This window comes from Grammomys surdaster, unplaced genomic scaffold, assembly GCF_004785775.1.
Source record: "Grammomys surdaster isolate TR1022 unplaced genomic scaffold, NIH_TR_1.0 205, whole genome shotgun sequence".
Lineage (NCBI taxonomy): Eukaryota > Metazoa > Chordata > Mammalia > Rodentia > Muridae > Grammomys > Grammomys surdaster.
The window spans coordinates 1022454-1047331 of NW_021604650.1; the positions used below are offsets into that span (position 1 = coordinate 1022454).

Consider the following 24878-nt stretch of genomic DNA (forward strand, 5'->3'; position numbering starts at 1 on the left):
GGGGAGGCGGTCTCTGGGGACAGAAGGGCTCCTGAGTGGGCCCTCCCCAGCCAGCAACTCCTGGAGAGTTGGCAGATGGAAACAGCCAGCAGGAGGATGGAGATGTTCTCTCTTGAGCCCTGCTGTCTTCAGGAAGCTGGTGTGAGAAACTCCTGACGTAGCCCAGGCTGTGTGCCTGAGCCTCCTAATGAGTGTGTGCCTCTTCCCCATGTGACCATTCAGATTTCTAACTTCATAATTAGAGGGGATTTCCTAAAGGGGCACCCATCTGTGAGAGGCAAAGCAGCAGGCCTGATGGTGCCAGGCACCAGGCATCTGTCACCATGTGTCACCACATTACACCCCCAAGGCCACGTGACACAGTTGCCTTGCTTATTCTCACTATAAGCAAGTACCTTTTGTGTTGTTGATTTGTTTTGTTTTTGAGATGGAGTCTCATATATCCCAGGCTGGCCTCAAACTCATGTAGTGGAGGCTGGCCTTGAACTCCTGATCTTCCTGCATCTTCCCAAATACTGAGGTCACAGGGGTGTACTGCCACACCTAGTTTATCCTTGCAGTACTAAGGATCGAACTCAGGACTTAACCTATGCTAGGTAAGCACTCTACCAACTGAACTACAGCCCCAGCCCTTATTCCTGTTGTAAAAGGGGGTGCGGTTCCATCCCTAGCTCTGCATAAACCAGGAGTGGTGTCTGTCTGTGATCTACTCAGTAGGGAAAAGCAAACAAATCAGAAATTCAGGGTCCTCATCAGCTCATATAGAGTGCTACGGCAGTCCTATCTAAAAAACATAACTAATCTTTATATTATTATTATTATTATTATTATTATTATTAGCCCCAAGTTCCAAAGCTTGCTCAAGGCCTCAGTAATTGATGAAGCTGTTGAAGCAGGTGTCTCCCATTGCCTGAACTCTGGCCCATGGGCAGCCTTCCCTCCACTATAACTTAGTATCTGTGTTATGGTTCAGGCAGAAGTTAGAGCTGGGTACCAGTTAGAGGTAGCTGGGTTTAAATTGCCCTCAGGCCCTCCATGTGAGAGAGGAAGGTGGCATCTGCCTCAATCTGAGACACTAAGAAGAGAACCTTGGCTGGAGGCTGGAGGCACTGGTGTGGATGACCTAAGAGAAGGGGATGGGGGTGGGGTCCCAGGCTCTGAGCTCCAGGATGGCAGCTCCTAGGCCTTGACTCTCCCACTGGCTCCTTTTTTAAGGAGGTGTACCACACACACCAGGTGGGTAGGTGGAAGATGATTCAAACACAACTGCTCCAGATTTCCCAGGGCTACCCATAGGAAGTGTGAGCTCCCCATCAGTAGTTCCACTGTGACCAGGCCAGGCTGGGCTCTGCAGAGGACTCTGTAGGATGGGCTGGCAAGAAAAGGCACTGCCACCTGCCACCAGCTTTCTATACTAGTGTGATATAGAGGGATAAGCCACTCCAGTAGACTACCCACACACATAACATATGACTGTGTCACATTCTGGGGTATGCCATATGGGAGCTATATGGATCTTCTTTCCCATGATCTTCCACTGTAGCCCCAGCACCTCACAGAGCTGCTGGAGAAACAGGTCATAGCTGAATATGCAACTCACAAGAGAACATCTGACTCAGGTTGAGGGAAGTTCTTAGAGGACCTGGAAGACATTCAGAGTAAGCCAGAAAGGAAGTAGATTCAAGAGTGCTCCCAGCCAGGGGAGTGGCCCATGTCAAAGCTAGTAAGAGACAATGTGCAGTCATAAAACCATCACGGTATGGCACACCTATAGTCTCTAAGCAACAGGATCAGATGGTCACTGTCACCATAGGGAGGTCTAAGCCAATGTGGCTACATGTGACCTTGTCTTAAGAAAGGATGAAAGAAAGTAAATTCTCTCTAGCTGCCCACAATGGAGAGGACTGAAGAGGTGATGAACAGAAAGAACCAGGGAAAACTGGGAATGGCTTATAGCTACAATCCCAGCAATCAGAAGACTTAAGAACTGCCGGATGTTTGAAGCCAACCTGAGCTACACAGTAAATACAGGCCTAGCTGAGCTACAGAGTGAGAGCCTTTCTCAAAAACCAAGAACACCACAGGCCAACATGTGGTGGCAAACCTTTAATACCAGCACTTGGGAAGCAGAAGCAGGGGGATATCAGGGAGCTAGAGGCCAGCCTGGTCTGGTCTATGTAATGAGCTCTAGGCCAGCCAGAACATACTGTGAGACTTGTCTCAAAAACAAAACAGAGCAAAAGAACCAGACTCTTACAACTCAAGGCCTGCTGCATCCCACGTCGCTGAGTTAGCAGTGTATCCCTGGTAAGCCAAAACCCAGAAGCAGCACCTATGGCCTTGAGGTAAGTCCTACCCCAGAAGGACACTGGCCACAGCCCAGGAATCGTGTAGGATGCTGGAAGTAGCTGTGGGGGTGGGAGGAGGGCAGGGAGGAGAGCAGGGACAAAGCACACAGAAAGAAATCTTGTTTGTTTTCAGACATAAAGCAAGCATTGGTAAGCACCTACTATGCGCTGGTGTGAGACATGAGTGGGGCACCCAAAAACCAGCCCTTCCCTGACACTGTGCCACACCTGCTTAAGTGAGTGCTCCCACAGCCATCTCCTTAGTGGGTAAAGAATGAAGCTCTTTGTTTCAATTAGCCTTTTCCTGATTGCTGGCGAAAGTCCGCCTCTCTTCATGTGTTTACTGGCCATTTGTTTTCCTCCTACCGGGAATCGTCTGTCCCCATCTTCTACACAGTTTTCTTCTGGACTCAAAGCTACCGTTTGCATATTCAGAGAGGAGTAGAGAAGCAGCCTTCTCCCAGGAAGGGGAGAACATGCAGACCTCTCTGGAAGGGTCCTGGGACCCAGGGATGTGAATGAAAGGGGAGAGTGTCCCTGATGGATCTCCATCTCTGGCCAGCTCTTAACTCTGCCAGAAGAAAAGGAGCTCTCTGCAGGTGGAGCCCCACCAGGCCTACATCTTGCATGGCAAACCCCAACAGGCTTATTTGTTACTTACTGAAAAGGCTCATGCCAAAGGCTGGCTGGGTACCCTGAGTGGCACTCAATGGGGGCAGCAGATAAACTGGGCATTACGGATAGAGTGGTTTGCATGGCTCCTAGACCAGAATCCCTCCCTGTAGTCCGGAGCACACCTTTCCAGCCTCTCTCCCAGCTTCGGCAGTCCCTGAAGAGTGGCCCTTGAATGGGGAACTTACACATGAGCCCTGCCCCATCCTCAGCCTCCTGACCTCTCAGGCCACAGCACCTCTGCTGTTTATTTTTCCTCCAGTGCATCCCATATTTCAGTGGACAAATAACGCAGGCCATAAAACTGATTTCCAAAGCCCGTAAAGGCAATAACATTTAGGGAGACAGGAAAAATTCAGCCTCCTCCCTTCTCGGAGTAATGACTGCTGGGAGTCCTCCGAGGACATTCCGCAGCTGCAGGCGCTCAGGCTGGGCTGCAGAAGTCCCTGCCCAGTTGGTAAATGGGGGTTCACACATGCTCCTGGGCTCACAGCAGCCACAGAGCCTCTGTGCTCCTGCTTCCTTCTTCTCTGGTTCTGCACCTCCTCAAGAACCATCGGAGGCTGCCTGGCACCCTGGGTCACCCCCACACCCTGTCTCCCACTGAACTCCCCACTGAGGCCTGATGCTGGCTCAATGGCAGACCTACACATTCCAGCATGAGTTCTTTAAGCCCTAGGAGAGAGAGGCACCAGTGTGCTCACTCACCTTTCAGTGGCAGAGGGAGTAGGCTCCCAGTGGGCCTAGATTATTAAGTGTACTTCCAGCTCCATCATTCCTCCCAGACTATCACCAAGTGGTACCCAGCACAAACCATATGGCTACTATGGGCCTCTCCATGCCCCCTCCTCATTAACTCAGTGATAGGTCCACTCAGGGCTCCTAGGGAAAGATGAGGACCCCAGAAAAGTCACTTCATGTCCCCACATCAAAGCTTTCCCCTGGGTAGTTCTGGATTCAGACATTGCTGGGGACGCTGGAGTTGTGTTCTGCAGTGGCTGGGAGGGCAGGCAAGAGGGGGAAGAGGTGCCTGGAGGCAGGAGTAACCCCAGCGACCCCAACAGACACTGCCTGGGAATCCTAAAGATGCTGGGAGGCAGGGAATTCCAGGACAGAAGTCTTCCCATCAAGCTGATGTATGTGCCTGTCATCCGAGTACCAGGGAGCCAGAGATATTGGGATGAGCAGTTCAAAGCTATCCTGGGCTCCCTGAAACCATGCCTCAAATAAACAAAAAACAGCCAGGGAGATAATGCAGTGGACATTTTAAACACAAGACCTTCAGATCACCAGAATTTTTTTTTTTCTTTTTAAGCCCAATGTGGCAGAGTACACTTGTGGTCCCAGCACAGAGCCCAGGGAAACAGAGGGGAATCTCTGGGGCTCAGTGGTCAAACAGCCTTATTAATGGGTGAGTTTCAGCCAGTGAGACACACTATCAAAACCCAAGACAGCTCAAGGACATTTGCTGCCAATCCTAACAACCTGGGTTTGAACCTCAGGACTCACACAGTGGAAGGAGAGACATGACTCAGAAAAGTCATTCTCTGGCTTCCATATGCACAACATGGCATAATCGTGCACACATGCATAGGCATGCACATGCACGCATGCACCTAAATAAAGATACTTTTAAATTTTTAAATAAGGTAGACGGCTCCCAAGGAACAATGTCTGAGGGTGTCTGTCTTCTGGACTCTATATACACACACGCCCATGTACCCACCCACACACCCACACTCCACACACACACACACAGACACACACACACACATACACACCCACACTCCACACATACACACACACTACACACACACACACACACACAGAGGCTCCCCTCTTCAGGACACATATTATTTCACCAAGGACGGTGGTCTCTCAAGCCAGGAGGGAACATCAGAGTGGCTTAATCCCACTCCTGGAGTCCCTTATCCCCCACTTTTGAAATTTAACTACATCACTACAAGAGTTAGTATGAATCAAGTGTTGGAGAGAAGAGACAAGAGGATGTGGCACCACTCCCCACCCCACCCCCACCCGGCCTCCCATACTAGGCCTTCCAGAAGGTCAGCAGCCCTTGGGAGCAACGTGGAAGTTGGCAGGACCTCGTGCTGCCAGGGGGCTCCAGTGCACATTTGCATGGAGCCCTTGGTGGCATGCTGGAATTTATGCAGCCGCCTGCCCGTGCGGTTCCTAAGGCGAGACGAATCTCCAGGCCGCTTTTCTCAGCAGGAACAAGTCTCTCCTTCAAATCGATGGTGACACATTTCTAAACTCCGATGTTAAGGAGGGAAAGATGTTGAAGGCCCCCTGGGGGGACCCTTATTAGTCACAAGCTCATGTGAGAGGAATCACATTGGCAGGCTCAGCGGACCTAGGCAAGACAAGAGGCCCAGAGACCAGGTCACCAGGGGAGGAGAGGCAGGAATCACAGCAGCAAACAGGAAGCAGAGGGAAGGTGAACCATCAGATGGGGTTCTGGTACAATGAATAAGCCATCTGTAGGGGAGAGGACAGCTGAGAGCTGGAGGCTCTGTTGATAAGGCACTTACTTCATTTGTGAGCCATAGATTCAATACCCACAGAAACTGAGTGTGCTAGCCCACACCTGTAATCCTAGTCCTAAGAGGACCAGGAGTTCAAGGTCATCTTCCCAAACTGAGAAACATAAAACCTAGACTCTTATTTCAAAAGAAGAGGACTAGCCAGGCAATGGTGACACACACCTTTAGTCCCAGCACTCAGGAGGTAAAGGTAGATGGATCTCTAAGTTCCAGGATAGCCAAGACTGCACAGAAAAACAAAAAACAAAAACAAAACAAAAAAAAACAAAAAACAAAAAAGCAGGGGGTCTGGCAATAGCAGTACATGCCTTCAGTTGGGAGGCAGAGGCAGCCTCGAGGCTCTCTGAGTTTGAGGCCAGTCTGGTCTACAGAACAAGTATACCAAAATGTATTAGTTGTTTTTCTATTGCTGTGATAAAACATCATGATCACATTATATAGGAGAGGGTTTGTTTGGCCTCATAGTTGCAGAGGAAGAGTTCATCATAGCAGGGAATTCTGTCAGCAAGTGGCCGACATGGGGACAGGAACAGCTGAGAACCCACATCTCAAGCCACAAGCAGGAAACAGAACACAAACTGGGACTGTCCCAAGGCTTTGGAACCTTAAGACTTCCTCCGGTGACCATGGCTTCCAGGCCACACCAACAGCACCACAACTGAGACAAGCATACAAATGTCAGAGCCTATGGGGACGTTCTCATTCAAACCACTACACAGGGTTACATAGTAAGGCCTGTCTCAAAATAAAAACAACTCAAAAACAAAACAAAAGACCAGTTGAGTTCTGTAAACACTGTAAGGAAAAAGAACTGTCGATCGGCATAGGGAGGCTTTTGAGGCGCCATCTGGGCCGGAGCCACTGTAAGACGGTGAGACGCCAGCGATCAAGCAGCACTGAGAGCCCTGACTACAAGGGAGTCCTGAACCCTAATCGAAGAGACCACAGGTCACCATGAGTGGCAGGTGCCAGGTTTGAAAGAGGGCCTCAAGGAACCAGGCAAGAACCAGAAAGGACATCTGCCAAGAGCAAGGGCCATGCTCTAAGAAAATGTTGGGGCAAGCCTCTTTTGGGGTTTAGTTTCCCTCCCTCCCTCCTTTCTTCCTTCCCCCTCCCTCCTCCCTCCCTTTCTTCCTTCCTTTTTGAGCTTTGGGGATGGAACCCAGGGTATCACTTATGGTAAGCAAGCTCTCTGCCACTGAGCTACGTTTCAAACCCTCAACCCTGCCTTCCTCAGCTGTGTGTGTGTGTGTGTGTGTGTGTGTGTGTGTGTGTCTGTGTGTGTCTGTGTGTGTCTGTGTGTGTGTTATATACATGTATGTGCATGTGTGTGTGTGTGTATGTGTGTGTGTGCAGGTGCCAGCCAGAGGTTGACATCAGCTGTCCCCCAGATTATCTTTTGAGTCAGTCTCTCACTAGACCCAGAGCTCCCCAGCTGGCTAGACTGGGCCAACAAACCTCAGGGGTCTTTCTAGCCCCACCTCACAGAGCTGAGATCACAGGTGTATACCACCACCTCTAGCTTTTTACATGGGTTCAGGGGACTGAACTTGGGCCCCCCTGCTTCTGTAGCAAGCATGTAACTCATTGAGCTGTTTCCCCATGAGCGTAGGTTCTTCTGTCACTATTATAAGGTTTCCAGGACAATTGACTGGGGGTTGCCTTCGGGGAGTGAGGATCTCACTATTAGCCCTGGTTGTCCTAGAACTCACTAAGTAGACAAGGCTGGCTTTAAACTGCAGAGATCTGGCTGCTTCTGCCTCCCCAGGGTTGAGATCACACAGGCAGTACATAGCACACTGTGACTTTGTCCCAGATGACACTGGGCATGCTGAGCCACATCCAAGGCTCACTACAGGGCTCTATGAGCTCAGGTCTGGATTTATTTATTTATTTATTTGTAGGTTTTTCGAGACAGGGTTTCTCTGTATAACCGTGGCTGTCCTGGAACTCACACTGTAGACCAGGCTGGCCTTGAACTCAGAAATCTGCCTGCCTCTGCCTCCCAAGTGCTGGGATTAAAGGCATGTGCCACCACTGCCCAGCAGGTCTGGATTTATTGCACTTATTTTTCAATAGGTTAGGGGCCAGAGATAGCTCAGCCATTAAGTTAGAGCTCTTGTAAGCTGGGCAGTGGTGGTACCTTTAATCCCAGCACAGGAGGCAGAGGCAGGTGGATCTCTGAGTTCTGAGTTCGAGGCCAGGCTAGTCCACAGAGCAAGTTCCAGGATTGCTCTCTAGTGGGCCGGAGTTCTGCTCCCTGCACCCATTTTATACCACTTGTAACCCAACTCAAAGAGATCTAACAGTGTTCCTCTCCGGCCTCTCAAGACATCTGCACACAAGCGACCTACAATCACAGATATGCACACCTACCTATGCATAAATAAAAAATAAAAATAAATCTTAGAAAAAGTCACCTCTAGCTTCCATATTGACTTCCTTGATACTGGCTGTCACCATCCGTCACGCTCCAACCATCTACCTCTCAGGTGCCCGCGTAGTTCACTTGACCCTTGATGTCTCCCTGTTAAGGGACATCTCTGGGGTCCACAGATGAAGAAAGCAGGGCTTGCGGGTTATTGTACCTTGGTGGAGCACACAAAGCTCCTCAGAGGCCACAGAAGAAACTGACTGAACAAAGGTCTGTCAGGCATAACCATGCCACACCCCACCCCTGGCTCCAGAACCACAGGCCCAGCACCATGCTCTGTCTGGAGGAGGGGAGCCTTCCTGCCTCCCACTAGGAAGAGGGTAAGGCAGAGCAGACAGAGGTCAAGGCCAGAGGGGCACTGACAGGTGGCTAGTTGACCACAGAACTCCCTCCTTGGCTCTTCCTAGTCCCCTCCTGACCAAATCCACCTGCTTCCTCCCAGCCTTGTGGGGAAAGCTCCCTGGTGCCTGACAGCACTGGAGTTTAGCTTCTCTGACAAGCACAGCAGAGCTCCCCACCAGCGCAAATGTCAATTCTAGGCCATTTGCTTCGTGGATTTTAATGTCCCTGTTTCTCTTCAACATCCATAGCGAGGTAGCCCTCGCTTCTCAAAAGGGATGTAGTGTTTGATGGTGTTTAAACCGTATGTGAAATACAGCCAGGCGGCAATAATCAAACAGTCTCGGGCCCTGCTGGCAGGGGACAGCTGACAGCCAGCACTCTCTCCCACAGGCCACCCAAGGCTCCCATTTTGATGGCAATTACAATGTCTAGAAGGGGAGGAGCTGGGATGGGGGAGTGAGTGGAGATGCTATTCAAGGGCCACTTGTTGGCACTGGGAGGGGGGCAATAGTTATGGGATGTCATGGGGGGGCTTCAACTCAACCCCATCCACCCTCCCAGATTGGCTCTATACCATCCTCCCCTGCCGGCCTCCCCTGCCACCCTCCCCTGCTGTCCTCTCCTGACACCTCCACACAGATATAAATAGGATGTTCCAAGATGGTTTTGGTGCATGCCTAGAATCCCAGCAACCAGAAAGGCTGAGAGAGAAAGACCACAAGTTCCAGGCACTACAAAGTGAGTTCAAGGCCAACCTAGGGAACTTACTGATAGTCTCTCTCTCAAACTAAAGCTAAGACAAAACTGAGGTAGGGGGTATTGTTCAGTGATAGAGCACTTGCCTAACATGCACAAGGCCCTGAGTTCAATCACCTGGACCCAAACTAGTGTATCCCCTAACCTGCCCACTGCAGACAGAGACTAGCATCCTTACAGGGCAGCCACGTCCACTGGAGGGTCCCCAGCTCTGGGGAATAATTAGATGCTGCATTTCTGTGTCTTTATTGTGACCTACTGTACAAACAGCCTGAGCACCTCCCAGGGACAGCCTTACAGACCAGGTGCACAGTTCTCAGACTTGCACTTGTCACTAGGGATCTCCCAGTGTGTCCTGTGGAAAACAGTCCCCTCAATACACCACTAGTTATTATGTGTGACCCCTTCAAGACACTGGACACCCTGACTGGAATCTATTCTCTTCTCTGAGCTCCCTTCAGAAACCCCTGTGAGGAAACATGCCATAGGTACAAAGGCCTTCAGGAGGTGATGGATGAACCAGACCCATCCGTGGCAGTCAGTGTGTGAGAAGGCTAGGTCACAAGGGGCATTTGAGGCTGACCCTCTCCCACCTCTGGGTCCCTATACCCAGCTCAGACCTAAGCACAGCATCCCCGGAAACTGCACCCTTTGATAGATGTTAACTGCCAACTACAGGAGGGGACCATAAAGTGGCCACTTAGAGTGTCAGCAGGACAGGGAATTTGCAAAAATCAACAAAGGCACTTCCAAGGTAAGCCTCTGAGGCAGGCAGCCCTGGGGACTGCAGAGGGGCCTTAGGTGGCATCTACTCTGCCAGCTCTGACCTTGGATTGTAACCAAGTACTGGCAGGGCCTACCTCAGTCATGTGGCTTCCTCAGTAGTATGTCCTCTGTCCTGCCCAGGAAGGCCAGGTCCAGACCTGGAGGATGTGGGAACTGACCCTGGAGGTCTGGAGAGAAGATTCATTTCAAAATACCCCCAAACATTACTGTCTTCACTGACTGGGTGTTGGGAGGGAGGACAGATAATGGTACCCCCTAAGGAGGGGCACCCATGTCTGCCTCACAATACTAAGGCCAGACCCTGAGTCCTCTAGGGATCCAGAGGGTCCATCCTTTCAGGCAGTCTATGCCAGTCCGTGCTGGATCACTCCAGGAGAGCGAGCCAAGAGCTGCAGCTCCAGCCCTTTTCATGCTCCGCCAACTTAATAGTCTCCATTAATTTCAAAACACACACATTCCCATAAGCTCAGTGCTTGGGACAGCATCAGGGACACGGGCAGCTAGCTGCACAGGTGTGGGAGCCGAGGCCAGGTGGCCTCAAGGTCAGGAGGCCCAGGACAAAATGTACCCCAGCCACAACTACATACAGGCAAGTCATAGCCCTCTGAAGAGGGTTTTCTGACATGGTTTAGTGATGGTAGCCCCGAGATGAGGGCAGGGGGCCTAAGTTTGAGACGCTACTCTGCCGCTTTCCTGCTGTGTGACCCTGAGCAGGTCACCATCCCTCTCTGAGCTCTAGTTATTCATCATCTTCCACTACACGTACAAGTACTGTGCAGGTAGGCACACTGAGTCTTGTGTTTCTCTCCTCACCTCCAGAGGCTCACACGCTGCCAGGAAGCCCAGGAGAAGTCCATGAATGTTAACCACTGTCCATATGTATGAAACCAAGAGACTCCTCTGAGGCCCAGAGAGGCAGAGTGGGGCTTGTGCTGGGCCAGAGAGAGGGACCCCAGAGCTGGCTCTCAATAGCACTGGGTCACTTTTATGCACCAAAGGTCAACTAGAGCTCAGGACAGTGAGAGCTCCTCCCATCATTCCCTGTGGAGACGACAGACAGGTGGGTCCTGACCCACAGTGGGACGTTAGCAGAAGATCTAGAGGCAGAAGGAACTTCTAGGGTTCCTCTGAGTCCTACCCACCAGTCAGGCTCACCTCACTGGACTAAGCCCTGGAGGGAGCCTCAATAATTCAGAAGGGATCCATCATTTATGAATTTATATAACATGGCTCGACCTTGTGGAAATGAGCCACTCTTCTGGAGGCATCAGGCCTCTCGATGCTTCTTTACATGGGGAGGGTGGCTGCTGGACCTCCGGCCTGCTGACTGGCCTCCCTGCTCTGTTGCTCCCACGATGCCAGGCTAGCCCAGCCGGGGTTGGGTAAAAAAAGAAAAAAGAAAAAGCCAAGCTGGCTGCGTCCCTTTAAGCCCCAGTGTTAAAGACAATGGGTTTGGGGTTTTTTTTTGTTGTTTGTCTTTTTTTGTGCCAGGGTTTCACATGTAGTCCAGGCTGGCCTCGAAATCACAGAGATCAGTCTGCCTCTGTCTCCACTCCAGAGTGATGGAATTAAAGGCATTTAATTTAATTACCTGGTTCTGTGATCTCATGAGATCCCCAGTCTCTTACTCTGTAAAGAGGGGCACTCCCTGCTCAGGAAGCCTCAGCATCCAGTCAAGGCAACCCTGGGTGGGCAGTCCTTGAAGTACTGGGGGCTGGGACTCGGAACCCAAGACAACTGGACAGTAGGAAGCTTCCTCCAGGCCATGGGGCCAATAAATCCAAACTGTGGTCCCCAGAGCAAGCACCTGTTCACTGTCCACTCACTCTCTGCTTCCCAGCAGCCAGCAAAGACACTGAATTAGAACTTGTCACCAACGGAGTGCTGGGGGTGGGGCAGGCCATATACACATACCCCTGATCTCCAAGACCTAAAGAAGGGCTAAGACTTGTAAAAAGGAATGGAACCCTGGATGGGCAGGAGAGAAGGTTGGCCTGGAGAAGAGGAAGGCTTGAGTGTCAGTGGAGACTAAGGGGAAATTTGACAAGGGGTCTGGGAAGGAGAAGAATGGGGAGAGGGGGCAGGGGGGAGAGAGATGAGGAGAGGAGGGGAAAGATGAGGAAAGAAGAAGATGAAGAAGGGGAAGGAGCTGGAGGATAGGGAGGAAGATGAGGAGGAAGGGGAGAGGGGGAGGAAGATAAAGGAAGAGAGAGGGTGAGCACCCCAGGGCCAGGCCCTGCAGTTCTAAGCTAAGCAAGCCAGGCAGAGGCTGCCATAGTGGCCTCCCTGGCTCTGCTCTGGCCAGCACTGCCCTGCCTGCCCCCGCCCCTGCCTGCCCCCACCCCCGCCTTCCCTTGCCCATGCGGATGCCGAGGTTTTTTTTTTTTTTTTTTTTTTTTTTTCTGTCGGCGGCCGGCAAGCCTCAGCAAACACATTTAAATCTGAAGTGACAGATAAAGCGATTTACGGCGACAGTTTAGCGTCAGATCACTTCCCACCAGGCAGTCGCTGTCCCTGCGGCCCCCTGCTTGCTAGTCCATCAAGGCGGTCTCTAAATCACCCGCTCCAGTCCAGCCGAGGCAGGGCTGGGGGACAGCCAGAGCAGGGCGGGGCACTCTGTGGCCGCTCACTGGTGGCCAGATGCTCAGAGTCAAGGCCTGCTCTTTCTACACACAGAGCTCACTACCTTCGGGGCGGCGCGAAGGGATGAAACAAGGGCTTGGGGACCGTGGGGCGGGGGCGGGGGATAAGAGGCAGGTAGGCTCTTGCAAATCAAAGCCCCAGGACTTAAGCTGAGTGCCACTCTCGCCTTATTTAAATAAATAAGAAGCTTAAAAGTCTCCCTGCGAGGCCAGCTCGTCGCTGTGAGACATGGCTTCCCACCCATTCTTTAAGGCCAGGCCCCAGAACCCAGGCCCCTCAAAGGCCTCCGTGACCCGCTCGCCTCCCGCCACCTCCTTGCAGAATTAATTGGTCCCTGCGGCTTCACGCACACTTTATTCAACCCTCCCTCCCGGCGCCGTGTCACATTATATTCTACTTAGCTGCTCTTGCTCCCGACTTCCCCAGGACTAATTTACTGGGGCCCTCTGTGTGTCAGGCCTAAACATGTGTCATCTTCACTCCCACACAGGCTGGGGCTGAGGATGATGGCTGTTTTCAGATGAGGACCTGAGGGATGGGAGGTGCTGGCAGGAGCCCCCAGATTCTACTCCAAAGGCCTCAGTGCCCTGACACACAGTAGCCTGAGATTGCTCTGAAGAGAAAAACAGCTGTGTCTCTGCACAAAGTGTGACATTCATGTATGCTTTACCCTAAGATGACTCTAAGGCCAAAGCTGGGCCACTGGACCCCTGAGCTGCCGGAGAATGAAGGTCTTTGTGTTCAGACTTACTAATTGGGACTTACTTGGCCATCTCAGGCACAGGGGCCCACAAACACCAGATGTGGTGTTAAGGACACACCCATCTCCTGAGGCACAGAGAAGACTCAAGCACTGTAAAGGTCACCACACCTCCCACCTCAAGTGAAGAAGCCCAGACACAGTCCTAGGGGTCAAAGGAAGAGCTAGAGACACAGCACTGCCCCCAGCGTTTCTGACACCTGGAGGGGGGGGATGGCCACAGGGGGCTCCGAAGCTTCTCTTGCCTGTGTGGCAGTCAATTTAATTAAGATGGATATGGCATATCCCTGCGGGCAGGAGCCGCAGCCAGCACAGATGGCAAGAGCTCGGGGCTCTCTTGGGCACTGCCCTGATGGCCTTGGTCATCAGCCCATGAGGCAGCCATGGGGAAAGTTTAGTAAGTTTGTCTTGCCCCTGTGACCTTAAGCCCTGTCACTCACTAGCCAGGCATTCCTCCTTCTCTCTGCCCCAAGCATCCTATCTCTGCCACACAGCATACATCCACATCACAGACACTCGTGTACACCGTCACACCCCACCACCTCAGTCACATCACTCACACTATTAAGGCAGATTTGAAATCAGTCCTGGGCTTCAAATTGCCAGGTGTCCGGTAGAAAACTGGGGGTGGGGTGAGGGTGACAGGGTGGGCACTGGACCTCCACTCTACAAGCACCCTTGGTCCTACACCAAGGGACAGAGTGGCCTCTGGCCTCCCTACAGATGCTCTCCCGTAAGCTTCCCACTTCTCAGACAGTTTTGTTCTGTTTTGGTTTTTTTGTTTTTTTTTTGTTTTTGTTTTTGTTTTTTGTTTTTTGTTTGTTTGGTTGGTTGGTTGGTTTTTCGAGACAAGGTTTCTCTGTATAGCCTGGGCTGTCCAGGAACTCACTCTGTAGACCAGGCTGGCCTCGAACTCAGAAATCCGCCTGCCTCTGCCTCCCAAGTGCTGGGATTAAAGGTGTGTGCCACCACTGCCCGGCCCCACTTCTCAGATTAGGAGTAAGATCCAGGTCTCCCCATTCCCCCACAGACCCCCTCGGACTCTCCCTACATCCCTCTCCTCCATGTTCTTGAAGCTGGAGTGAGGCCCAGGGGGACACTCCTCCCCATCTGGAAACAGACAAAGTGAGAACAAAATGAGGATGGTCAGACAGACAGACAGACAGACGTGTGTGTGTGTGTGTGTGTGTGTGTGTGTGTGTGTGTGTGTGCGCGTGTGTGCGTGTGTGTGCGCACACACACACAGTGGACGCTCTGGTGGAGCTTCAACACCCCAGCCACTCCCAGCCCACACTGTGCTCCACAGGGGATCATATGCCCACAGGCCAAGGCTACCCCTGGCTTCAAAAATAAAAATTTAAAAATTCCCACCCCGAGATAATTGCTCTCTCCTCTTGCCTATTGTGGTGGCTCTGCGGTCGGCAATGAGAAGCAATTATTCACGGCTAATGATTATAATCAAGTCAAATAGAATTTAATGGACACGCATTCTCTTCCTGCTTGAAACTTTACATATGAATTAAGCACATATGGGTTTCACGAGGCTCGGACGCAGATTTATGCAGCCCTGAAAAGCCCCACATTGCCTGCGACTTTTATTTCACTAATAAAGGCTGATTTATGGGCTCCTCAGAAACGCAATCTCTGCTGCCCCCTGGTGGGTGATGCTGACAGGGTGCCGCCAGTGCCCAAAAGATCCCAGGGGGTTGGGGAGAGAACCCAGGCCACTGAGGACTTCTCTGACCAGTGCCAATACTTGCATCAAACACTGGGGATGCAGGCTCTACATGGGAAATCCATGTTGAACTACTGCTTGCCATCCTGGAAGGGTTCTGGATCCTGACTGACTCTCTTTCTAGAAAAAGATCTCAAGAGAATAGACTAAAAGGTGTTGGGTCCACTAAGGCAAGTGAGAGGAGGAACGGCTGGCCATCTACAGGAGCAGCAGGTCCTTGGGCTTTTTGAGTTGGCACCCAGCATGATGCTAATGGTGTCACCAGTGCAGGTGTCGAACCCTTGGCTCCCGTGCAGGTGGTAAATGAGTGCCATTCCCACCTAGTGTCCCCAACATTCCCACCTAGTGTCCCCAACACCTCGATAGATCACTTTCCCTCATCCCCATGATGCAGAGACAAAAAGATGCCTGGCAAGTACACCTCCCAGGCAAGTACACCTCCTAGGCAAGTACACCTCCCAGGCAAGTACACCTCCCAGGCAAGTACACCTCCCAGGATGCACCATCCTGGGGGAAGCATGGCCGATAGTGCCACCAGCCCAGAGCAGCTAGCTCGACTAGTGAAAGAGCTAACAGGCAGATCCATGCAGCCTATACCAGCCTCCGGAGCTCTCTCCTGCTCCCGTGACACTTACTTTGGTCCTGGAACCCTCACTTGTTCACCAGCCAGGCTGCCTGTTTTTTTCATTGTCCATTTTACAGCTCAACAGGAAAAGAACCACTGGGTGCCTGCCACACCTTCAGCAGTGACCGGCAGGGTCAGGTGCCAGGACAAGGCAGAGCCAGGAGACTTCCTGAGGACCTCTGGGGTGGGCAACAACATTCTCCCTGATGGGTTGGTGCAGCATGTGCAAACCAGATAAGGCTGTCTTCAGTGAGATAGATTTGTTGAACTCCCCGCCACCTATCAACCATGTCAGGTTCTCCAGGGAGACACACAGACTCAACAGCAGAAATGCAAAGGTAACCCAAGCTCTCTCTGGCATTGAATGCCAGCCAACACCTGTGTGCCTGAGACAGGCAGTGGGCTAGGGGGTGGGAGGTACAGTAATGGTCCTCTACGAATACCAGCCTAGAACCCTGCCAGAAGTGCCACCCAGATCACAAACAGAAAGGACCAGGGAGCAGCCACCTCTGCTGGGTGCCTAGTTACTTAAGGAGGCCAAGAGGCATTGACAGCATCAGCAGCTCCCTGTTCTAGAGTCCTGGAGGAACCTACTCCCTTGTCAAGACTCAGGTATGGCAGAGCAAGCCAGGTGACAGGAGGTCTAGAAACACCTGGGGTGCCCTGGGCTGCAGGGGGGGGGGCTGAGGTGCCCTAGGCTTCACAGGGGAGGGGATGGTATGATGGGGTTTTTCCTGTGAGTTGGAGCTCTGTGCTAGGAGTTCTACCCTGATATTCACAGAATGAGAGAAAAAGACACCTCAACTACCTGCTATAGTTCCTGGGGGGTTGTATGAGGGAGGGAGGGAAGCCACCCGACATTGTTCCAGGAAGTTCCTACACATGTGCTAGATTTACTAACCCCAGACACCAGTTCCTGATGACTCCAGAGCCCTTCCCAGAACCTCTTGACCTCAGCCAGACAAACACCGCCTTCTTCCCTCCCCCCACAGAAGCAGCTGCCTCCACTCTGCTCATCACAATAAACCGCCAAGCCAGCAAGAATTGACCACGTGCAGGGAGCTAAACAGCTCCCGGCCCAGGCACTGGAGAGCTGCCAGGGGGGCTGAGGGACCCTCTGTACTCTCCCTTCCCCCTGTGAGCTCCCTCACCTGGCCAGGTGTGGAGTGAGGCAGGACTAGTGGAGGTGGGGGGCAGCCACAGTCCCCACCCCTGCCCTAGGATGAAGAGAGTTGGCTCTGGCCTCTTCTCAGAGGCAGCGAAGTGTGGCATCCTTCCAGCCAGCTCTCCCCCATCCTCACTGCTAATGGGCCTCAGAGCTGCAAGGCAGCTTGGCAGAGGGAGGTGCCCCCAGAAGGCAGGTCAGTGCTTCAAGAGAAGATGAGCCCAAGTGGCAGCCATGCTGGGCTCCAGTGGCGCCAGCAGGCCATCCACACTAGCCTCTCTGGAGCCAGGTGGCGCCCACCCATTTTTGGCACACCAACCAAGCCTAAGGTGACAAAGTGCCCCCCACTCCAGGCCTCTGACTCAGGCCAGTCACTCACCAGCATTGACAATGGCATCCACCTCCAGCTTGGTGATGTCCCCACGAAACAGGGAGATTTTCTCATTCAGCTGCTTGTCCTTCTTATACTTGGGGTCCTCCACCTTCACAGACACCCCTGGAACAGGTAGGGTCAGGGGGTCACACAGAAAGCCTTCACGGAGAGTCACTGAAGAGCCAGAGCCCTAGTGACCACTGATGCTGATGGTAAATCCTGCTGTGGATGACACCTACTGTGTGTACATAGGCCTTTACAACAATGCTCCAGAAGGTCTTAGTGATATCACATACTCTGATCCTTTTTCCTATTCTTTTGAGACAGGCTGGCCTCAAACTTACTACCCAGCCAAGACTGACCTTCAATTCCTCATCTGCCTGCCTCTACCTCCCAAGTGCTGGGTTTACCAAAATGCCTGCTGTGCCTCCATGTGGAGTTTCACACACTCTGTTTTATAGGTATCACAACAGAGTCTGAGGTGGGATAAGTGGGCTGACTGAGGCCATGGGCTATCAGACCTGCACGTTCAGGGATCAGAAGTTCCCCAGCACGCCCTTGCAAGCAAGTGCATCCCAGAGTCCAATCCCGGCTCCCAGTAACTGAGTTACCCAGGGTGGATAGCTGACGTGGCCAGAGCTGGCTTCCTAATGCTGTCATGGGACTGCAAACCAAACTGGCCTCAGGCAGTGTCAGTAATTAAATGAGGTGACACATGCAGAGAGCCTGGATGTAGGGAGCACTCAGTTGGTACTCCTGGATGCTTCTGGAAGATTCTCCTAGGTCATTCTGCGGGGTGGGGCTTCCATGCCCAAGGAATAGGGTGTACCTTTTGCTGTCTCCTTCCACGTGGGGATCTTCTTCAGCTTGATGAAATCCTTGCAGAAGTAATGTTCCTCCCTCTGCTTGTCACTCAGACCCTTCAGAAAGGCTGCAGGGGCAGGACAGGCAAGAGTGGTCAGACTAGTCCTCTTCCTCCTGAGGACTCCTGCTGAGTCCAAGGGTATAATCTGATCCTACCAGCCAAGCTTCCTGTGGCCCTCTGGGACAGAACCACTGCAGACTCTACAACATTTTGTCCTGCTGTCTTTGTTCAAGAAGGAAAACTGGGGCCCAGGAAGACTGAGGGACTGACTTTTTCAGTCACTAAGAACCCAGTTTAGAATTCAAGCTGGCCATTTCCTGGTACCTAAGCATCTCTCTAGATCCCTTTGTAGGGATTTGTAGGGGGATAAGATGCCCCTTGGAGAACAATTGCAAACTCGGACACATCAAGCAAGGCAGGATGATGATGCTCTGTCCCTTATCAGCCATAGTGTCACTAGCTGTAAGACAAGGATCCTCAAAGACAGACTCTGGCAGAGTCTGCCTAACATCAGCACTGGCTAGGGTTTCTATGCAGCCTGGAGGCAAATGTTCCCATTTTCATAGATGAGGCAGCAGGGACTTGGGAGGCAGCCTGAGGTCACTCAGGTGGTGAGAAAGGACCCAGGCGCCGGGCGGTGGTGGCACACGCCTTTAATCCCAGCACTTGGGAGGCAGAGGCAGGCAGATTTCTGAGTTCGAGAGTTCGAGGCTAGCCTGGTCTACAGAGTGAGTTCCAGTACAGCCAGGGCTACACAGAGAAACCCTGTCTCGTAAAACCAAACCAAACCAAAAAAAAAAAACAAAAACAAAAAAACAAAAAACCATGCCCCCACATGCTCACAGACTCTGAGTGTGTCAAGTTGGTCCCTCTGCCCTGTCAGACCTTCCCTTGCCACCAGGATAGGGCATCTCGGCAACAGCTTAGTCCAGGCTCATAGCTCACAGGCTCCCCCTCCTGGCATGAGGCCCTCTATACACTTAGGCTCAGCCCAACCACCGTCCCTCAAACACAAGGACAACACACAGCAAAAGTCACATGAATGAATACAAATGGCATCAGAAGACAGGCAGGAGTTGAGTCTGGGCATGTAGACCAGCTGGTAGAATGCTTACACAAAGCCCTGGGTTCCAACCCTCCTGTAGATGAGACTCAGCTCAAACTTACGACCTAACCAAGCTGACCCTTGTAATACACACACCCCATTTCCAAACCTATCCTCCTGACTACACCCGCACCCACTGACCTGGGGATTTACTAGCCTGTTCCTCAAACACCCTGGTGATTCCCTGCCTCAGGCCTTTGCATTTGCTCTACCTGGAATGATAGTTTTCTTTCAGGTCCCCTTCTTATTACCCTCTCCATTTCCTTCTGTGCTTCCCACCAAGAATCTTGAGAGTTGGCCTTGGCTTATGTACGTTCCTTCCTGGACCTTGGCTAATAAGATCCATGTGAGGAGCCCCCTGTTCATCACCAGCACAGCGCACAGTGTGTGTAAGGGTCCATGGGTGACTCAGTGGAGAGTTGAGACCTGAAGGTTGAGCGATCAGTCATCCATACAGAGGGCCTGCCTGTACAGAAAAGCACTGAGGCAGGGGGTGCATCTGGAGGTGATGTGAGGGAAGCTAGAGCAGCCTGGGCAGACAGGGAAGGTGGGACACACAGGGGCGGAGAAAAGCCACGTGGTGCTTTCACTCCCTTTTGGCTCCCACTACACTCAAGGGCAAGTCTGAGCCTCGGTTTCCTTCTCTAGGTCAGAGACAAGGTCTATCAAGATACTGAAGGTCTGTGATCAAGACCCTGTGTCTGGGCTGTGAACACTGGTTCAACGGTAATGTGCTTAGCTAGCATCCATGAGTCCTAGGTTCAATCACCAATTACAGCTTTAGAAAAAGAACACAGGACTGCAGTGTGACCCTTTTGTAGCATCACAGGCTCCTCCTGGGGAGGGGCGCCCAGCAGCACAAAATTCAGGAGGAGAAAGCCTTTCTCAGGTGGAGAGCAGGGCAGGTGGGGCTTCAGCCATTATTTAGCTCCACAAACTAGTTATCGTGTGCTATCATGACCGAAGACACCCTGAATCTTGGCACAATCAAGTGTGGATCCTTCCAGCTGGCTAGACCTGGAGCTGGCACCAGGAAGCTATGGTTACACCAACCAACAGCTTGCCAGCCACTGTAGACCAGCTACAGGCGCCACTGAAGTGGTCAGGCTGGAACCAACCCTGGCAACACATATGAGTTCCACTGCCCAAGGACACCTTGACCCCTAGCAAACACATCTGACAGATGCCAGAAGAGAGGTAGAATGATCCAGCCCTTATCACAGCCAGATGAAAGAAACCTGGGGTGGACTTGTCTGTCCTTCTCCCCTTCTCCATGACATTGGTGGCCTGGTTTGAACGGCCACAGTTCACAAGGCCCACTTTCTCCAGTGGGGTTCAAACAGAGCACTGCCACCAACCACAACACCAATCTCAGAGACATCTGTCAGTCTATCCCTGTCAGCGCCCATCCCTAAATATACAACTTTAAGAAGCCAACATGAGCCAGGTATGGTAGCTGTCACCCCAGCACGTCAGGTAGAGGCAGAAGGATCAGAAATACAAGGCCAGCCTGGGCTACATTAGACACAAACAAAAGGCCAGCACACCAGCACTGTGTCCCCATCTCCAAACAAGGTCCTGGCCAAGGCAGGTTCCTGAGGTGTTGAGTGGCACACCACTGCCTGAGTTGCTTCTCTCCCCAACTCCCATGCACTTGTTCCTCAGCGTGGCCCCATTCCTCAGGGTCACCTCCCAGGCCTGCTCTGCCACGCCCAGGAGTCACTGCCGGCCCCCTTCCATGAGTCAGATGCAAACTTAGAGCATAAGTGGGTTTTATTTTTTATATATATATAAAAGATGTAAAACATGCATTTTCATTTTCTTTCATTTTTGAAGAGGCGAAGAGTATTTCACGGCTCACTGAGACAGGTGTTGTAAAAAGATGTTCGCAGTAAATTTTGATGGGCAAGCCTGACCCCAGACTAAGCTTCCAGAGGCTCGTGGGCATGAAAGCTGGGCAGGAGGAAGCAAACTCTGCCAGAGCCATAAAGCGTGCCAGGCAAACGGGAATTCAATGATGTGTTTTAAGAAGTCTCTTTATGGCACTTTGTAAGACGTCGTTCAGAGAGATGAGACAGGCTGTGGTGGGGGTTAGTGGGGGGGATGGTGGCTGAGTCTGCAGAACACCAGGTGGGTACAGCTGATAAGGTGTGCGGCTTCTGTGGCATTAATCACCTGGGAACGGTGACTCATCCAAGCCTATGGCACAAGCAGTGGAGAACAGAGCATGAAGCCACTGCAGCTCTGGACCACACATACTGGGGTGGGTCAAGGCTGCTTCCCTACACGGGAGAGATGCCCTCACCCCGAATTCTCAGGTGTGCCTGGACAGTACGCTGGCTCAGAAGCTCCATCAGAGACACTGAAATGAGGGTCCCAGGTCCTCAGTGAGTCCTGGCCCCTGCAGAAGTATTTGCAGCTGAAGTATTAGGATCATACCATAAGCTACCAGGGGAAGAGAATGCAGAGTGGTGTGTCAGAGCCCAGCACAGAGAGGATAGGAGCCTGGGAAGAGATGAGCAAGGGGGCGTTCTGTAGGCTGGTACTCTAATGTGACCCCAGCACAGCAGCAGGAGCTATTGGTTCCATTTCATAGATAAGAAAATAGAGGCTCAGGGAACATGCAACAGTGACCCTGGGGCTTGCTGGATTCTGATACACCAATGTTCCTTCTCTTTTCGGTACACAGTTTTGGCCCAGCATGAGAAAAGAATTCAAGGCTAAAACAGATGTCCCTAGATGTTCCTCATGGCCCCAGCTAAGTCCCCTCAAGCCAACTGCCTTTCATTGTTTTTTTGTTGTTGTTATTGTTTTTTTAGATTTATTTATTTATTTTATTATGAATACACTGTAGCTGTCTTTGGACACACCAGAATAGGGCATCCGATCTCATTATGGATGGTTGTGAGCCACCATGTGGTTGCTAGGATTTGAACTCAGGACCTCTGGAAGAGCAGTCAATGCTCTTAACCGCTGAGCCATCTCTCCAGCCCGCCTTTCATTGTAAATATTTCTAGTCTTGTTTTTTTTGAGACTGGGTTTCTCTGCGTGGCCCTGGATGTCCTGGAACTCATCCTGTAGGCCATCCCCAAACTCTCAGAAATCTGCCTGCCTTTGCCTCCGGAGTAAAGTGTAATTAAAGTGTATGCCACTGCCCAGCATCCAGTCTTCCCTTTAGGTAATTTGTTTTTAGATTTATTTAGTTTATTGTACTGTATGAATGTTCGGCCTGCATGTGTGTATGTGTACCTCTGATGCCTTCAGAGGCCAGACGGGAGCATTAATCCCCTGGACCTGGAGAATCAAGGGTGATTGTGAGGCTCTATGTAGGTGCTAAAAATTGAACCCAGGTCCTTTAAAAGAGTAATCAGGGCTCTAAACCGCAGAGCCATCTCTCCAGCCCCTATTTCCAGTCTTCTAAACAGGTTCTAGTTGGGATGGGGGGCATCGTGGCACCCAAGAACCCAGGGGATTAGGTTAACTAACCAGTAAAAACAGATCTGGCAGAAATCTGCCCCGACAAAGGTTCATGGCTCCACAGCTGGTTTGATCACCAGCGTCATTTAACCCAGGTTTGGTGGTGCACACCTGTGATCTCAGCATTTGGAATAATGTATAGGCAGGAGGATCAGAAGTTCCCCCATCATATAGGGAGTTAGAGATCAGCCTAGGCTACAGGAGACACCGCTTCAAAAATAAAACAACAAAAGGCCTACATGTCTCCTGATGAAGGGATCCAGCCTGGTGGCTGTCCTGATGTGGAAGATTAATGAATTCAGAGAAGCAGACAGCCAACATGGAGGTAAAGAAGGAGCTGAGCCCTGGGCAAGGCCTCTCCAGCTGGACCACAGCAGGCAACGGACATGCTGCAGATCAAAGGTAGAACAACGCCCCATAAGGAGATTCTTTTGGGAGGGTCGAGCCCTTCCAAAGCACTGATGCTTGCCCTCCTGCCTCTTACCTACACTCCTGCTGTCGGCTTGCAGCCTGCAGCCTGCCTCTGGCTGCTTGAGATTATGCTTTGAATCTGAACACCCCCACAGACTCAGGTCACATTTTAAAGGCTTGGTCCGGTGGTGGGAGTTGGCTGGCAGGAGCAGGAGGTGGTCATTGCAGGACAGGCCTTGGGCCTCCTCATCTGTCACTCCCTCCAGCCACCACAGTCCTACTTTCCTTTTGAGATGGAGTCTTGCTATGTAGCACAGTCCTTGCTGTATAGCCTACACCAGTCTCCATCTCCCAGCAATCCTCCTGCCTCTACTTCAGATGCTAGGAGCACAGATATGCACCACGATGATCTGAGCTACATCACCATGCCTTGTGCATGGGGATCTTCTGCAACCACGAATCAAAATAAGTCTTCCTTCTTCTTTCTTCCCTTACATGGGATTAGTGTGGCCACCGACAAGCCAAAACTGGCACATCATTGCTCTGGATGAGAGTGTGCCACTGGGCAACCCAAGACTGTGCCTTGGCTTTCCCAGAGAGTGAGGAGGCCATGCCTAAGGGCCAGGAATTTCCACACCCACTGCTATTATATTTCTTCACCCTAAACTGCCTACACATCAGTCTTGTGTGAGTCTGTGTGCCAGTCTTTGACAGAAAATCACCCAGGGAAGCCAGCATCTAGCTATATCCCTGAACACACATGTCCACTAGAGACAGGTGTCAGAATGGTATAAGTAACTTAGACCCACTAAGAAACCCAAGTGCCCATCTGCAGAATGGATATCCAAACTGTGGTACATTCAGATGGAATACTGTACAGAGGTAAAGATGCATAAACTGTCACAGTGTCCATGTGGACGACAGAGTGAGGTCCAGGCCAGCCTGGACTATAGAGGACAACTTTGATTGCTGTATTGTTTTCAGACATAGGGGCTCACTATGTAGCCCTGGCTGGCCTAGAACTCACTTTGTAGACCAGAACGACCTGGAACTTATAGAGATCTGCCTGCCTCTGCCAAGCAAGTGCTGGGATTATAGGTGTGTGGCACCAATCCTAGTCTTTTTTTTTTTTTCTTTACAAAACACAAAGTCTTTGAAGCAGGTAGATCTCTGAGTTTGAGGTCAGCCTGGTCTACATAACAAGGTCCAGGACATTCAGGACTATATAGAGACTCTCTCAATGTCATGGTTTGAATATGTTTGGCCTAGGGAGTGGCACTATTTGGAGACATGGCCTTGTTGGAGTAGGTGTGTCACTGTGGGCGTGGGCTTAAGACCCTGACCCTAGCTGCCTAGAAGTCAGTCTTCCACTAGCTGCCTTCAGATGAAGATATAGAACTCTTAGCTCCTCCTGTACCATGTCTGCCTGGATGCTGCCATGCTCCCACCTTGATGATAATGGACTGAACTTCTGAACTTGTAAGCCAGCCCCAATTAAATGTTGTCCTTACAAGAGTTGCCTTCGTCATGGTGTCTGTTCACAGCAATAAAACCCTAACTAAGACACACACACACACAAACAAAAAAAAACCCAAACAAACAAACAAGAGGAGATGTAGATCAGACCACCCCCCATTTCCATGTCCAGAGCCTGCTGTCCCCTGATAGGCCACCTCTGACCTTCTCAGCTCAGGTGGTCCCAGCCACTTCTTCATAGTGCACAGAGGACTATGTCACCATAGTGTCCACTAGACAGACTGTTGCCTGGCCACTCACTGCTGAATCCTTCAGTGCTGGCTCCAACGGGGCATGAGGTA

General features: G+C 51.5%; 1 protein-coding gene across 1 annotated transcript in view; it reads right to left on the reverse strand.

The window, feature by feature from the left end:
- Window positions 1–24878, reverse strand: part of Macrod1 (mono-ADP ribosylhydrolase 1) — a 144729-nt gene that overhangs the window by 118046 nt on the left and 1805 nt on the right. Inside the window, exons 2-3 of the mRNA XM_028770987.1 lie at window positions 18033–18134; window positions 17210–17326 (exon numbers count right to left, since the gene is read on the reverse strand). Of these exons, the coding sequence (XP_028626820.1) occupies window positions 17210–17326; window positions 18033–18134 (219 nt within the window). The remainder of the gene's footprint in view (window positions 1–17209; window positions 17327–18032; window positions 18135–24878) is intronic.